The 17,545-nt window shown below is 47.9% G+C and overlaps 1 protein-coding gene across 1 annotated transcript in view; it reads left to right on the plus strand.

The window, feature by feature from the left end:
* The first annotated feature begins 10,290 nt into the window (after positions 1 to 10,290).
* The window catches only part of LDLR (low density lipoprotein receptor), a 34,968-nt gene continuing 27,713 nt past the window's right edge, over positions 10,291 to 17,545 (plus strand). Inside the window, exon 1 of the mRNA XM_007460692.1 lies at positions 10,291 to 10,357. Within this exon, the coding sequence (XP_007460754.1) occupies positions 10,291 to 10,357 (67 nt within the window). The remainder of the gene's footprint in view (positions 10,358 to 17,545) is intronic.

Raw genomic sequence — 17,545 nt, forward strand, 5'->3', positions numbered from 1 at the left:
TTGTGGCCTCTCCCGTTGCGGGGCACAGGCTCTGGACGCACAGGCTCAGCGGCCATGGCTCACGGACCCAGCCGCTCTGCGGCACGTGGGATCCTCCCGGACCGGGGCATGAACCCGTGTCCCCTGCATCAGCAGGCAGACTCTCAACCACTGCGCCGCCAGGGAAGCCCGTGAACATATTTTTATTGACTGCTGTGAAGTCCAGCATCTGGGCCCCTGGAGAGAACATTTCTAGTGACTGCTTTTTTCCTCAGGGTGGGTCACAGTTTGCTCTTTCTTTGCATGTCTTGCTTTTTTTTTTTTTCAAAAATGGACTTTTTTTTTTTTTTTTTTTTTTTTTTTCCTCTACTGCTGTAGGCACTAAAAATGGAAAGAGAGGAGGAGGGGGTGGTTTTTTTTTTTTTTTTTTTTTTAAAAATTGGTTTTTTTTTTTTTTTTTTGACCTTGCTGCCTGGGCTGTGGGACCACAGCTCCCCAACCAGGGATCAAACCCACGCCCTCGGCAGTAAAAGCGCAGAGTCCTAACCACTGGATGGCCAGGGAATTCTCTCAAAAATGGACATTTTTAAATAAAAGATTTTAGCAGCTCTGAATTCCAACTCCCCCCCCACCCCCGACAGGGCGTTATCCTGGTGGCATTTTTGTTTTGTTTGTTTTAGTTATTGCTGAGCTGACTCTGTAGGGCCTCTCTCCCCCACTGTGTGCAGCTGTTTATGTCTCTGCTCAATTTTTGAAAGTTATTGTTTTTCATTATCTTTAAGCTGACTCCCTCTCGGAGTCACCCCTGGGTCGGCCTAGCTTCGGGGTCAGCCAGTGATGGCACAGAGGTTGTGCTCAAACCCCTGAGTCAGTGAGGCCCTGTGCCAGGGGCCCGTGCTCAGGCAGTTTGCAAGCCAGACCTGCCTTTGCTTCCTGCCGTCCCTCTTGCATCTTCTCAACACGTGCACACGGCCTCCTGCTGAGCAGCTTGCTTGGATTTGTGGGTTGACGGGGCTCCCTCCGTCTCTCGTGCAGCCTGGTTGTGTGCACACGGCTTTCCAGACCCTCAGGCTACAAGGGGCCAACTGTTTCATCGTCCGGACCTCCCGATTGAATGCTGACTAGTGTACCCATCTGCGGCCAGCATCTCAACCTCAACTAGTTAGAAGGCCTTGGCCTTCCCCATTCATTCCACCCTGAGATCCCTGCTGTTTCCAATTTGCCCAGTGGCCTGAAGTGTTACTAGGCTCCTAGTCAAGTCAGCCCCCTCCAGCAGTGATATTCATGGCTTGTCCAGTCCAATAGGAGCTGGGAGGCCAAAAAAAACCATTACCTCCCACTGCTCTTACCTTGCCATTCAGTAATTCTTTTTGAGTAAATTCTTCTTAATTTGTCAAATGCCTTTGTTTAATCTCCAGAATCCTGAAATGGTTGTTTTTGACAACTCTGTCTAGTTTTAAGGTTGCTTTTATGGAGTGGATTTGCCAAGATACTCATGTCATTTTGAAAGTCCACATTTGTGTGTGTGAATGGCTTTGACTTCATTTTAACAAATTTGAATTTATTTTAATGTTTACAGAAAAGCAGCTCACCTTGATTTCACGGTATTTAGACTGAGGCCAATTTAAAAATGTGTCCCTTGAGGGGGCAAAAAGTATATGTGAAATTTGAGTAGGAGAAAACTGTTTGTCTGACATAGTTTGTTGGTGAATAGATGGCAGCAGAATCCAAAATAATACTTATTTGCCATGAGTTCATACCTGTCTCATGTCAAAGTCTGGAGTTGCTGCCTCACAGTGTTGGAGAACAGCTCCTTCTCTGTCTTGTTGCTTTAGTACTTGCCACCCTTATGTCCAGCATCACCTCATGGCCCAAGATGGGTGCTGGTGCTCCATCTATCCATTCCACATTCCAGCCATCAACAAGGAGGCAAGGGGAGGGAGATCCTCTCTGGAAACTGACACTTCACTCTCTCTTATGTGCTCGTTGGCTACAACATAGTCAAGTGGCCACACCTAGCTGCACAGGAAGCTGAGAAATGCAGCCTATCTTCTGGTGCCTATGTGCCCAGCTAAAATTGTGGGCACACCACTTGCTCACTGCGTACTTTGAGGTGGTTAGCCCCACAGTTTTCAGATGAGAAAACTGAGGCACAGGGAAGGGAAACATTTGCCCAAGCCTGCACAGCCAGTCCTAGAACCAGTGGTTGTCAAGCCCCACTTGCCTTCCTCCCACATTGGGTGGTCGTGGGTTTGAATCCTGGCCCTGCCACGTCCAGGCTTTGTGACTTTGGGCAGTTCTCTGCACCTCTCTGAGCCCACTAGGAGATGAGAAACCAAACGATGCTCACGGAGGTTTCTTATTTCTTTCTTTGGGCATTTCTGTATTTTCTACGGTGACAATAAAAAGAGAAATAACTGAAGAAAGGAAATGACGGGCATCAACAAGAGAAGCTAGTTGGGCTGAACACCCACACATGCAAAGCCAAGTGTGGTGGTGACCCAGGAACACGTGGGCTGTCCTAGGGGTGAGAGGTCATACCCCTGGCCTGGCTCTCCCACGTTGACCTTGGCCTGAGGTCCTGGAACCAGCCTGGCCCCCATGTGGACACTGGCCAGGAACCACGGACCTCTACCAGCCTGAACTCCTGTCACTCCTGGTGACAGCTGCTAACTGCCTCCCCACCCCCCACCCCCACTGGCCTTTGCTCTCAGCACCCATCTATCTGGACAGTCCTTTCCCCTCTATCTCGGCCCGGCTGGCCAGTGCCTTCCTCCCCGATTTATCCCAACAACCCTGAGGGGTGTGGACTTCACTCCCATTTCACAGATGACACAAGTGAAGTTCAGAGAGGTTGAGACACTTGCCCAAGGCCACACAGATTTGGGCCCAGGTTTGTGGGGCACAGGAGTGAGTCCTTGGGGGCTGGGACCTGCTCCGGATCTGGAGGAAAGGCCCTGGGTCTGGGAGGGTGAAATGGCCCCTGGAAAGGGTGCTGCGTTGAGTAATGTAGCCGGGTCTGTGTCCTCAGGGAGTCAGGGAAGGCCCCAGCAAGACTTGGGTGAGCAGGTCCCTTTGGCTGGAATGCCAGATGGTCAGGGCATGATGCGAGCCCCTGGGGTGCCCTGACACAGCTAGGACCGGGAAGGGGGCAGTCAGGAAGAGTATGGAGCATCACATGTGACAGACGGCCACAACAATATCTCCCACCCCATATGCACTTCTAGAACCTTGCAACTCCCCCACCAAGACATGGAATCTAATTCTCCTTCCCTTGACTTTGGCTTGGGACTCTTGGTAAGCAGTAGAGTGCAATAGAGGTGACAATGTGACCACTAAGAGTGGGTCATACAAAGCACCTCAGTTTGTTGGAACACTCCCTGTTAAAGCCATCGGCTCTCATGGAACAGCCCAAATGCCTAGAAGCCACCATGTTGTGAGGAAGCCCAAAGAAGCCCATGCCGGGAGACCATCAAGACCACAGGAGGAGAAAGAGACGGCTGGCCAAACCCCACCTGTGTGCACCTGCCCAGATGAGCCCTTCCCACCTTCCCGACACAAAGAAAGAGAGAGAACAAACTGTTGTTTTAAGCCACTAAGCTGTGGGGTGATTTCTTACACAATGATAGCAACTGGAACATCCTAAAACAATTTTTCAAATGACATGGGTCTAATTAAGCTAACATGGAAAGATCTTTAGGGCAATGTTAAGGCTAGGAAAGCAAGCTACACAAATGTCCAGCAAGATGCCTTTTTTTAAATTAATTAATTAATTTATTTATTTATTATTTTTGGCTGCTTTGGGTCTTCGTTGCTGCGCATGGGCTTTCTCTAGTTGTGGTGAGCGGGGGCTACTCTTTATTGTGGTGTGCAGGCTTCTCATTGCGGTGGCTTCTCTTGTTGCTGAGCATGGGCTCTAGGCACGCAGGCTCAGTAGTTGTGGCTCACAGGCTCTAGAGAGTAGGCTCAGTAGTTGTGGTGCACGGGTTTACTTGCTCCAGGGCATGTGGGAATCTTCCCGGACCAGGGCTTGAACCTGTGTCCCCTGCATTGGCAGGTGGATTCTTAACCACGGCGCCACCAGGGAAGTCCCAAGATGCCTTTTTTTTAGCACACCCAGGGTCTCAGATATTTGCTTTGGACCATGTCTCTGCCACATAAACATTTAGAGAAAGTCCTGTCAGGATATACCCCCAAACACACTATATCCTGAACAGCTGTTACCCCTGGAAGCAGGGGACAAGAGGATGGAGTTGGGAGCTTCTCCAAGCTAGTGAGGTTCTGGACACATGTCCATTTTAAGGCCCATTTCTTGATTCCTCACCAATGTTTAATTCAACAGAATAGTTGGTTTCTAGTTTATGTCATGGTCTCAGAGATTTCTGCTTCAGTGAGGCCATTTGTATCTTCCAGAGCATTCATGCTGACAAGGTGCCCAAAGCCCAACTCATCGTGTTCCTCCCACACCTGATTCCGCTTATGTGTCCCCACCTCTTAGGTGGCTCCAGTGGCCCCAAGAAATCTAACTCAGCTCTCATCCCTTTCCCTCAGCCTCTTACATCCAGTCCGTCCCCCAGCTCAACCATTCTCCTTTCTAAGTATCTTCAATCCACCCACCTCTTCTCCATCCTTGGCCCCTACCTGGTCCATCACCGCTGCCATCGCTGGTCTGGACCCGTGTGGTCTGCACCTCCCTGGTTCCCCAGCTCCCACCCTCACTCCCCACCAGTCTTTTCTTCCACATGGCCAGAGACTTCTAAACTCTTCCAAATCCTTGAGCGCACATGGGGCCCTGATCATCTGAGCCTGGCACCTCTCCAACCGTGTCTTCCTAAACCTCCCTCAGCCACACTGAAACTTCACACCACACACTTACAGGTGTTTGCACATGCAGGTCCCTCTTCCCAAAATGCCTCACTTGGCAAATCTCCTTCCCCTGAGCCTCGTCTCAAATGTCATTTTCCTGCCCCTTCTCACCTTTCGTTGACAATCTGTAGGAGGAAGCATGTAGGCGCCCTCTAAGAGAAGCCCTCATTGTCATTTTGATTTGCATTTCTCTAATAATTAGTGATGTTGAACGTCTTTTCAGGCCCTTATTGGCCATTGTTATACCTTCTTTGGAAAGGTGTATTTAAGTCCTTTGCTTGTTTTTTAATTGGGCTGTTTGTTTTGCTGTTGTTGAGTTGTAGGGGGTTCTTTATATATTCTGAATATTAATCTCACCAGATATAGGATGTGCAAATATTTCCTCCCATTCCATGGGTTGCCGTTTCACTTTGCTGATAGTGTCCTTTGATGCACTTTAGTTTTTAATTTTGATGAAGTCCACCTTATTTGTTTTTTCCTTTATTCTGTATGCTTTTATTGTCACAGCCAAGAACTCACTGGCAAATTCAATGTCATGAAGTTTTACCCCAATGTTTTCTTCTAAAAGTTTTATAATTTTAGCTCTTACTTTTAAGTCTTTGATCCAGTTTGAGTTAATTTTTGTATATGGTGAAAGTTAGTATGCAAAATAGTAAGCATCATTATTTTGCATGTGGATATACAGTTTTTCCAACACCGTTTGTTGAAAAGACTGTCCTTTCTCCACTGAACGGTCTTGGCACCCTTGTCAAAAATAATTTGGCCAGGGCTTCCCTGGTGGTGCAGTGGTTAAGAATCTGCCTGCCAATGCAGGGGACACGGGTTTGAGCCCTGGTCCGGGAAGGCCCCACACGCTGCAGAGCAACTAAGCCTGTGCGCCACAACTACTGAGCCTGCACTCTAGAGCCTGTGAGCCACAACTACTGAAGCCTGTGCACCTAGAGCCCGTGCTCCGCAACAAGAGAAGCCACCACGATGAGAAGCCCGCGCGCAGCAACGAAGATCCAACGCGGCCAAAAATAAATAAATAAAATAAATAAATTTATAAAAAATAGAACTTTTACTATTTCTCTACGTCTTCCTTTCCTCTTTTTTAGATGTTGGGGGTAGGAGTTAATTAATTAATTAATTTTCTGTGTTGGGTCTCCATTTCTGTGCGAGGGCTTTCTCTAGTTGTGGCAAGTGGGGGCCACTCTTCATGGCGGCGCGCGGGCCTCTCACTATCGCGGCCTCCCTTGTTGCGGAGAACAGGCTCCAGATGCGCAGGCTCAGTAGTTGTGGCTCACGGGCCCAGTTGCTCCGTGGCATGTGGGATCCTCCCAGACCAGGGCTCGAACCCGTGTCCCCTGCATTAGCAGGCAGATTCTCAACCACTGCACCACCAGGGAAGCCCTACTTCTTCCTTTCTTATTTGGATGCCTTTTATTTTCTTTTAATTGCCTAATTACACTAGCTAGAACTTCCAATACTATGCTGAATAAAAGGGTTGAAAGCAAGCATCATTTTCTTGTTCCTGATCTTAGGAAAAAGTCTTTTTACATTTTCCTAACCAGAGAAATGTTTCACCAATTCAAGCTAAATGAAAATATACTTTTTTCTCTAGTAGCCTTCCACATCTCATACCAGAAGTAGCCTCTGCACTCTCCATCTGGCACCGCATGGGCTCATGTTTATATACACATCCTGCCGTGTTCTCTCTCCCGGAGTCCTTGAGGATGAGGTGGTGTCTTCCTCAATTTTGAATCTCCCCAACTACAGACTTGGGGCTTTCTCCATGTTCTCAATACAGGTTTGCCTTCAAGTCTGGTGTTCTGCTTGAAAGGAAGGACCGACAGCCCAGAACAAATTTGAGTTCTGAATTATCAAAATCCCAACAATAGTGGAATTCAGAAGCAGGGCGTCTCTAATGTTGTTGCAGCCACGCCAGCAATAATATCTCTTGGACTTCCCTGGCAGTCCAGTGGTTAAGACTCTGCGCTTCCATTGCGGGACTGGCAGGTTCAATCCCTGGTCAGGGAACTAAGATCCCACAAGCCACGTAGTGTGGCAAAAAAAAAAAAAACAACAACTCTAATTTTCATTTATTTATTTAACCCTTACTACCACAGGGCGCTGGATATATAAACCCTTGTCTCTGCCCTAACATGGCTTACAGGCGTTTTTGTGGAGAGAATTGATGGCTACCGAGTCAAGGCAAGTCTCTAATTGTACCTACTGGAAGGCACCAAGGCACCTGCAGTTACTCACCCTCTGTCTGCTGACTGCTGGGTCAAAGGCCAGACGACAGCTATGAAGGCTCACCTTGGTGAAAAGACCAGACTCCTTTGTTCAGAGACCTATTCTGGTCTGAGTCTCCTGGTGAATTAGAGAGGTGTAAAATAAGACAAAGAAGGCTGTCCGTTAATTAGAATGAGGAAAATGCCTGCCCTGGATTTGGATGACTTTGCAAGTCTAGGAATTTTCAGATGAAGTGGATTCCATGGAAGGATTGTTTTCAAGTTCCTATGAGAAAGAAAGTGATAAATGGAATATTTATAAATGGAATGGAATATTTGTAAACGGAATATTTCCTGCCATATCAATAGACAAAGGGTGTCACAGTCATCAATGATTGCAGCCCTCCAGTGTGACCTGGTGAGCCCTGAGGAAACTCAGGGCTGAAAAGAATACCTGCCATCTAGCAGCCAGCAGACTGCAAACCACTCGGGAAATGGTGAGCCCTGAGGAAATTCAGGCTGTGAAAATACAGGATACTGGCCCCAGATAGCTGAGGTGCATATCAAAGGAATGAGTTCAGTGAGCCCGGACTTTTACATCTTCCCATACAGAGAAAAGCGCTAAATTCCTTAACTTGAGATATCTGGTTTTCTTTAATTAACAATAATCTTTTTATGTTCAGACTACCTGCCCTTTGTTACAAAACTTCTATATAACCTGGCTCCCCCCTCACCTCCTCAGAGCAGTTTCTCAGAGCTATCTGAAACGCTGTCTCCCGGGCTGCAGTCCTCCTTTTGCCCCAAATAAAACTTAACTTGCAGTTCTCACGTTGTGCATTTTTTTTCAAGTCAATAAAAGTGTTCCCTAAAGAAAAGAGAGGGGGCGGGGAAGGGCGAGATGAGATTTACTAGGTAGGGTAGGGGGGGAAGAGATGTAGTTGCAAAGACAGCCAAACAAAACAAAGCAAAACAAAACAGGGAAGCCATACACTGTGTCTATTATGTCAAGCAAGCATGGCTCCAATCACGTTTATTTATTTATTTAGACATTTTAAAAATTTTATTTATTTATTTATTTATGGCTGTGTTGGGTTTTCATTGCTTCGCGCGGGCTTTCTCTTTCTGTGAGCACGGGCTCACAACAGAAACTGAGCCAGTGAGGTCTTGCAATTTTTCTGAAGGGAAATCACACCTAGGGCTCCTGACTTTAAAAAATAAATTAATTAATTAAAAAGGAGCATATGGTGTAAGGAATTGGAGTTGGATGGTGACACATTCATAAATGTTGCAACTCCCAGAACTTGCCTGTCCTTGTAAATGTCTCCAGGTGTTTGCTCATGATCTCATTCTGACCCTGATACTGAACCTGCCAAGTAAGGGAAGTGGCATTACTTTCTCTCCCATATTTATTTTATCTCCCATTTTTAATTTTTATTTATTTTTAAAAAAATTTATTTATTTTTGTCTGTGTTGGGTCTTCTTGCTGTGTGGGCTTTCTCTAGTTGCGGCGAGCGGGGGCTACTCTTCCTTGCAGTGCGTGGGCTTCTCACTGCGGTGGCTTCTCTTGTTTCAGAGAGCGGGCTCTAGGAGCGCAGGCTTCAGTAGTTGTGGCACGCCGGCTCAGCAGTGCTTAACTGCTCTGCAGCATGTGGGATCTTCCCTGACTAGGGATCAAACCCATGTCCCCTCATTGGCAGGTGGACTCAACCACTGAGCCACCAGGGAAGTCCCTGTCTCCCATTTTTTAATTGGCAAAGCTAAATGACTCGGGACTTCCTTGGTGGTCCAGTGGGTAAGACTCCACGCTCCCAATGCAGGGGGCCCAGTTTTGATCCCTGGTCAGGAAACTAGATTCCGCATGCATGCCCCAACTAAAGATCTCCACATGCCCCAATGAAGATCCAGCGTGACACAACTAAGACCCTTCACAGACTAAATAAATAAATAATTGTTAAAAAACAAAACAAAACTGAGTGACCTCACCAAGGTCTGTCTGATTCAGAAGCTGGGGCTCTTTACTGCCAAACACTGTCTATAAGTTTCTTCCCCTGGATTAAATCACTGTTTTTCTTTCTGTCTCCTCTCTGTCTCTTTTCTGCCTTCTTTCCTGGGTTTCCTGTAAGCCTGCTGAGAGGTAAGTATGCCTTGCCAAGCTCAGTTTGTAAAACCTCAGAGAACTCTGCTCATTCCTGAGGGAACCCTCCAAAACTACCAAACCCTTTACGGGAGGCTTTCTGGCCAGGGGCCTCTGGGAAGTTCATGAATCTCCAAAGAGACACCCTGATTCTTGAAAGCTGTTCTCCAGCAGTCTTCTGTGGTTTAGGCAATCGGGCTCAGTTCTGAAAGCTCTATTTTGTTTTCATCTTGCTTTGGGCCTCTCTGTTGATTCAACTCCTTCTCCTTAAAGGATAAATCAATATTTATGTCCAGACCCCAGGTATTGGGTCAATTGATTTTAGAGATGTTTTTGCTCATAATTCATCCAAGTGCTGGATTCCACAAAACAAAATCAGTCTTTGACTGTACTTTCGTGACGATTTTATTTAAATGCCTCATTAATAACTGTTTATGGGGTGATTTGGAAGAACCCTCTAAGTCTATATATGACGAAACAGTTAAAATCTATAAACAATTCCTACAAAGGAAAAGGCAAGGAGAGACAGAGGTAGGGGGGTGTAGTTTCCAGCATCTCTAGTTTTTTTCCTTTTGAGTCAGAGGGGAGATGTCATTGGCCAATTAGACGATTTGGAAGGACAGGTGGTTGCTAATCTTCTTTGGGCACCAAAGAGAACGTAACAATTAAAAGTGGAGTGAAATGTAAGGGAGATCTTTCAGGAGACGCGCATTTCCATTTGGGGGTGCGCGTGGCGGCGGCTCCTCTCTTCAGGGTCTACCCAAGTGGGACACATCCGGCAGCCTGTCCCGAAGCGGCTCTGGAAAGGACTGGAATCCGAGTCAGGGCTTCACGGGTTAAGGATTCCATGTCACATCGGCCGTTCCAAACTCCTCCTCTCGAAACTCCTCCTCTCGCAGTGAGGTGAAGATGTTTGAAAATCACCCCACTGCAAACTCCTCCCTCTACGGGAAACCTCACGTTGAAATGCTGCAAATGACTGGGGCCCCGCGTGCAGTCGCGTCAGGGCCGCGCGAAGCCCGGGTTTCCAGAGCGGACACAGCGGACACCAGCCCGGCTGTAGGCTGTGGGGCGTGACAGGCAGAGGCTGGGAACATGAGGCTTGCGGGCTGCGGGCTGCGCTGGGCCGTCGCCCTGCTCATCGCTGCGACTGCGGGTGCAGGTAAGGCTGGCTCCAGAAGCCCGCGCGGGGTGGGGGTGAGCCTGCGAACTAGGAGAGCCCCTTGGTATTTTTTTTTTTTTTGCGGGGGAAGAGAACGAAAAATCATTCCACCCTTGGGAGACTTGTGGGAAAATGGCACGAAATCCTTCCCAAATGGCTGCAGGGAGCACTAAGGGGAGCGCGAGGGTTGGGAGGGTCTGAGGGGTCTGGGGAGTCAGGGGAATGCGGGATGCGGCTTTCCCCACAAGTCTCCACCCGATTGCAGACCCTCTTGTCTTAGAGCCGGGTACGCGGGTCTCCACCAATGGGGGGAGGGACCCCCTCCCAGAGTTATTCTAGGGGTGAGAGTGACCCGAAACCCGGCCGCTCAGCCCAGTCCCTGGCTGCACGCCCAGGGTAGTCTGCGGGCGCGCCCCTGCGCCGGTTCACCCTCAGAGGTTACGGCGGCGGGCAAGTTGGCTTTCTGCTGCTCAAGGGCACTGCTGGCTCCCGGAACTGAGAGGAACGCGTCCAGCGCGGACCCCGCACCACACTTCCTCCCAAGGCCACCGCCTTCAGCCCCGCCCCCGAGCTCCCATAGGGCGCCGTTGGAACAGGCGAGCCTCGAGCCACTCCCCTTGGCCAATGGGAAGCGGTGGCTGCGGAGGCGCGCGCGGCGCCGGGCGGGGCTGGCTCAAGGCTAGCGGCGCATCTCGTTCTCGGTGAGGACGTCCAAGGAGATTCCTCAGGTTGGTCCCAGCTCCTGTCACAAAGGAGGCGTCACGTCCCGGGCCCCTGGAGAAGCTCTGCTAGCGTGGCCGAGGCGCCCGCCGAACGCCTCGGCCCCCTCGGCGAAGGCCTCAGTTTTCCCCTCTATCTGTGGCGAGGCCTTCGTCCCCACTTTGTCCTCGGGGGCCGCCCTCACCCACCCCGCCCGGGACATGTTCGCAGACGTGCCCCCCAGGCCACCCTCATGGCCCTCGGGTTGCCTTGTTTGTTCAGAGGCGCTGAATGGGTTCAGCTGAGCTGCCCACATGACAGCATTTCGTTTTAGAGGGTTTGAAATTTAGATTTGGGCAAGAGGCTAGTTGATGCACCATCCTGAGTTGTCTCCTGGCTCCTAGAGGCATTTGACCTCGCTCTGGAAAATAGAGAAATGGTCCTTTTCCTACTTAGGACCAGCTGGGCCTAGAAAAGGATTGGGATTGTCTGATTAACAGGATGCAGGAAGCTTTTTCTTTTTATAGTTAGGGAGGTGGCTTTAAACTCTTGGAATCAGTACCTGTGACACATCAGTTTCCTCTGGGAGGAGCGGAGGGGAGGTTGCACGTGGCAGAGGATTACTGTAATAATTCGGCCATTCAGTTGTGTGAAGCAAAGGGAGCGTGGCTTGGTCAAGAGACACTTGATTAGCCTATATTTCACACGTGATCCACTCCTTTCCTAAGAGGAAATGATGGCAGTGAAGTCTTGAGCAAGATGTGTTGCTTGCTTCAGTTTCCTCTTTTCACTGGGTGGCGGAGGATCTGGTGTATTTTGGGTCTCAAGTAGGCTGATCGTCTGGTGTGTTCTCCAGGCTCCTGAGAGCTGGCAGCTACTAAGTATCTTCTCTGGTGTTAACACAACCATGTACATTTGTTTTTGTTTGTTTGTTTTGCGGTACGCGGGCCTCTCCCGTTGCGGAGCACAGGCTCCGGACGCGCAGGCTCAGTCAGCGGCCATGGCTCACGGGCCCAGCCGCTTCGCGGCACGTGGGATCTTCCCGGACCGGGGCACGAACCCGTGTCGCCTGCATCGGCAGGTGGACTCTCAACCACTGCGCCACCAGGGACGCCCAACCATGTACATTTGTAGCAGCCCTGACTACTCCAGTTTGCCCCGAGGGGGAGGGAATTTCTTGTCTGTTTCCTTTGGGAATGGAAGTAATTGGAATCTTAACTGCATGCTTTCCCTTAGCCAGATCAAAATCAGTTAACAGTTGTGTGTGGAGTCTCAAATATGCCAAGGACACATCCAAGCTCAGAAAGTAGAGTGGTCCCGCTAAGAGTTGTGTCTGCTTTAGCAGCAGGCCCCAGGGTTATTCATTGATCATTGCCAAGCATATTTTTCTTCCAGGGCAACTCTGGCAAAAGATAGGGAGAGTGTTTTTGAGACTGCAAATCTTTAAGAGAAATATGTGCCTCATTCTGTCTTTCCACAGTATTCCTGCTCTTATCTGTAGGGTTCCTCCCCTGATAAGACCCAATTCTAGATGCCTTTTTTGCTCAGTGCTTGGATGGCCTGTCATATTCCACATTAAGTACATTAACAGCATCCATACTCTGCCCCACTGTCAAGAAAGAGACCATGTGTTGCTAAGACACTGTGGAAGTAGCCAGCAGTGAACAGTGATAGAAACAGGCTACCCCTCCCCAAAGGCAACAAAATCTACCATCGAGATCACCCTTGGGGAAAATACCTTGGCGACACCTCGTTTGGAAAAGAGCACTGGTAAAAGGATGTCTCATTCATTTTCCTCTGAGTCTGTTAGCTCCTGCCATTTCTTTTTCAAGAAAATGATTCCATGTATTATTTTGATTTCCCTGAACAACCACTGTCTTCAGTAACAGGAAGGAAAACATCGAAAGCATTTACCACCTCATTTGTGTGCTGGAGAAAAAGCAGAAATGTGTATTCCCCTTTTCTGTTTCGATAATGTTGTTCCTGACTTGTCATTCATGACAGGAGAGGTCTAAGGGCCAGAGTTTAGTTTTTTTTGTTTTTGTTTTTTTTTCCTAAGGGAGGGTGCAGTGCTTGTGTAATTTTAGGCATCTCCAGAGATAAGGGGTTGGGAGCTCTGGTTTGCTTTTGCTGAAATTCAAATGAAACTGAAATAGAAAATCCAAATTTTGCTTCTGGAACAGGGAGAAAACAAGAAAGAGGTGTGGTTTCTTTGGGCTGTGGTGTTTGAAACAGGCCTAGTTCTGACCCATTGTTCAGGACTGTGTTGCCTGCTGTGGAGACACCCATCTGATGTGCTGTCCCTTGGTGCTCACTGTTCCTCATCCGCGTCCCCATGAGCAAGGCTATGGGATTTATTTCCCAGCTGACCGCTCCCTGTAATGGTGAAATCCATTCACTTTTCATTTAAACACTGTCTGGAGCTGTTGGCCAGCTTTTGGATGACCTGTTCGGATAGAAATAGGTAGTAGTGGGGTCTTCCTCTTGGTGGGGTCTTCAGCCGTCTATGACAAGCAAATATTTGATTAACTGTTGGCAGTGGAAGGCTTGTTATCCAGGGAAGGGGGTTATTGTTCTTTAAAGGGCCTTAAGATGTTTTAATAGTTCTAACCTTTCCAGGAGCACATTTTGTGTGTAAGACGATTCCTTGTGCAAAGTGGATTAGTGGTAATCGAAACTGCAATCACCTGGTTGGGAGAGGGGATGACAGAAGGTCCTCCTCCGGGATCCTCACTGAGAATGCCCCTTGCCTGAACTTCCTTTTTTACTTTTTTCTGAGAGTCCTGGAATTCCGGTTGCTTTTTGCCCACCCTGTGTGCCAGGATCTAGAAGTGAGTCATTTCCTTTTTCAGGCATGATCACAGTTCGGTTGTGAGTCAGTGGGGTGTGGGGTATATATTGTAGAGGCAACTCTGAGGGAGATATCCTGTTTGGCTCAGTAGCTGGGCCATGCATTTGCCAGTCTGTGTTCTGATAGCAGTAGATTCCGCAGCTCAGCTCATTCACTTCTCTTGAATGAATGGGCTCTCCACTGGGGCCACCTCCAGCCTGGCCTCCTTGTAATTCAGTTACCAAGTTCTGTTGATGCTTGTCAACACTCTTTGTATTTCTATCTTTATCACCTGTAGCCTCCTTGTGGCTTCCTCCTAATCTCACCTGACTGGTTTCCTAACCTCTGGCAGGAACCTTGGACATGATCTTTGAAGACTTACAGAGTTTCCGTTTTGAAATTGAGGTGTAATTGACATACTATAAAATGGACAGATAAGTAAAGAGTTCAGTGAGTTATGATAAACATTTACTTCTATGTAATCACCTCTCATTAGGATCTAGAGAATTTCTCGCCTCCCAGAAAGTTCCCAGAAAGCCATTTACACCCAAGCCTGTCTGTCTGAGCACCTCACTACACTGCCTCTCAGGGAGTCTACACAGAAGTGCTGGGTGAACCATCAAAGTAGAAATGGATGAAGGGATACATTATTCTCCCATGGATCCCTTTACCAGAAATGCCAAATCAGGTTTCTCCATCCGTGCATGCATATTTGAGAACTCAAATACATACATATACACACATGTACACATAAATAGATAAGTAAGTAGCTGTTTTTTAAAGAATAACTTTTACAAGGAAAAGCAACCCAAACGTTAGTTTCTTTGTGCTCCATAGACTCCAGGGCAGTGAAAGATGATCTTTTTGCAAGGTTCTCCAAAAGTCCTAAAAATGCAGAACATTCCTTGACAGCTGGAATCAGGCCATGGAAAGTCATCCACCATCATCTTACCTTTTCCTGGCATTCTGTGGCTGCAGTAAAAGGTTTCCTCCCTCTTGTATAAATGTAATACACTCATCTGGGTAGTGGAACAGTTTACCAAAGGAAGCCAGAGGAGAGTGATGAAGTACAGCATATGGTGTCCCATTTCTCCAGGAAGGTGGTTTTCAAACTGGGTCCCAGAGCGCCTGACCCCCATAGCCCTCAACCCAGGCTCAGGATTGGGTTCAAGGCTGAGTGAAGTGTTCAAGGGCCTCCAGAGGTCTCTGGCCTTGTCAACCCCCATTGGAATGACCAAAGCCACCAAGAGCCGACAAAAAGGGAGGTTTATTGAATCAGGGGAATTAGGGCTAATGCCAGGGATAGGCACTGACTGATATCTTAGTTCTTTCACTTAATCATTTTCTTCCTTTGTTTAAAAAAAGAAAAAAGAATCTCAAGAGTAAAGCATTCTTAAAAGAAAACCAAACAACCTGAAATGAATTAAAGAAGGCCCCTTGCCACTATTTCCTATGCAGAAGCACAGATAAGACTTTGTTTCTTCCAAAAATAGGATCACACTGAAAACTATTACAGACTCTTCTGCCCCTTGCTTTTCTCCCCATTTAGCAAAATACTGTGGACAGCTTTCCACAGTGTCACAACGTAGGATGATTGACATCACCTTTTTCAGTGCCTCTAAAGGATCTGCATTATTATTAGGTATTGATTTTGCATGTGTGGCTACATACTTCCATTTGAATATAGGCATACCTTCTTAAGTTAGGTTATGTATTAATTATCTATTGCATATCAAATTACTCCAAAACTTAGTGGCTGAAAACAATACACATTTATTATCTCCAAGTTTCTGTGGGTCAGGAATTTGGAAGCAGCATAGCCAGATGGTTCTGGCTCAGAACCATCTCACATGAAGTTGCCATCTAGATACCCCAGGAAAAAATATATTTGCAGGGGCTGCAGTCATCTGAGGGCTCTATGGGGGCTGAAGATTCCCTTCCAAGATGGTGTCCTCAGTGGCTTTTCCCAGAAGGCCTTAGGCACTCACTGCATGGAGCACCTCAGCATGTGCAAAGGGCTTCCCCCAGAGTAAGCAATCCAAGAGATTCTGGAGGAGGCTGCGGTGGCTTCATGATGTAGGGTCAGAGGGCACGCCTCATCACGTCTGCCTTTTTCTATATATTAGAAACAAGTTCTGAGTACATGCCAGGCGTGGGGAATTAGGCTTACCTTTTGGAGGGAGTGTCATGGAATTTGTGGTCATATTTTAAAATACCACTGGGCTTCCCTGGTGACGCAGTGGTTAAGAATCCTCCTGCCAATGCAGGGGACACCGGTTCGCGCCCTGGTCAGGGAAGATCCCACATGCCACGGAGCAACTAAGTCTGTGTGCCACAACTACTGATCCTGTGCTCTAGAGCCCGCGTGCCACAAGTAACTGAAGCCTGCACACCTAGAGACTGCTCCGCAATAAGAGAAGTCACCACAATGAGAAGCCCGTGCACCGCAACGAGGAGTAGCCCCCAATCGCAGCAACTAGAGAAAGCACTCACGCAGCAATGAAGACCCAATGCAGCCAAAAATAAATAAATTAAATACATAAATAAATAAAAATACTACCAATTGTTCCCCCCTTTTCTCTATTATAAGAGAAGTTTTAGGGACTCCCCTGGCGGTGCAGTGGTTAGGACTCTGAGCTTCCACTGCAGGGGTCATGGGTTCGATCCCTGGTGGGGGAAGTAAGATCCCACATGCCGCCGGGCACGGCCAAAATAAACAGAAAAGGCTTTGGACCTCTTTTGAACTTGACATTGTTATACACCTGTGTTAATATTTCTTCTGGGTCCCAGGGACTTTGCACTTTAAATTTTGACAGATTCTGCCGTGTTGCCCTCCTAAGAGGTGGAATGTGGAAGAGTTCCACTTTTCCAAAATCTTTCCCCGGCAAAGGTGATGGACCCGGCCCTGATTTTTGGCATACCTATTGAACAAATCTTACTGTGACTGTGTCAGGCCTTGGGCTCTGACGGTTTCATGCTGAAAGGATGAAAAAGACATTCCTTACTCTCAAGGAGTTTAAGTCTAGGCTGGGGGATACACAATAAACAGGTGCTTTTGATACTGTGTGTTAGGAGTGAGAAATGGGTGTTTTAGGGGCTCACGGGGGTGCCAAACCCAGTTTTGGGGAAGGTCAGCTTCAAAGTTGAACTGTTAGGGACTTCCCTGGTAGTTCAGCGGGTAAGACTCGGCACTCCCAATGAAGGGGGCCCAGGTTCAATCCCTGGTCAGGGAACTAGATCCTGCATGCCACAACTAAGAAGCCCTCATGCTGCAACTAAAAGATCCTGCATGCCACAGCTCAGACCCGGCAAAGCCAAAATAAATAAATAAATAATAAAGTAAATAAATAAATATTCAAAGTTGAACTGTTAGCCAAACAAACAGGTGGGAGTTGGGAGGGGGCTTTGCAGCAGAGGGAACTGCAGGAATTTGGGATCTGAGGTTGTGAAATTTTTACCAGATCCAGTACGAAGGCAGAGAATGCCATTTCCATAAGACTGTAATTCACACTGCTTTGGAGTGGGGACAGTTGGTGAAATCTGGTGACCTCAGGGCCTCCCTCTTCCTTGTTTATAGAGGTTTCAGGATGGCATTTTATGGGGAAAACAGATGTCTTGCAGATGGGTGTGTGTGAAAGGAAATGGGATGTGTGTAGGGA

The sequence above is a fragment of the Lipotes vexillifer genome, unplaced genomic scaffold (assembly GCF_000442215.2).
Source record: "Lipotes vexillifer unplaced genomic scaffold, Lipotes_vexillifer_v1.1 scaffold1011, whole genome shotgun sequence".
Taxonomy (NCBI): Eukaryota; Metazoa; Chordata; class Mammalia; order Artiodactyla; family Lipotidae; genus Lipotes; species Lipotes vexillifer.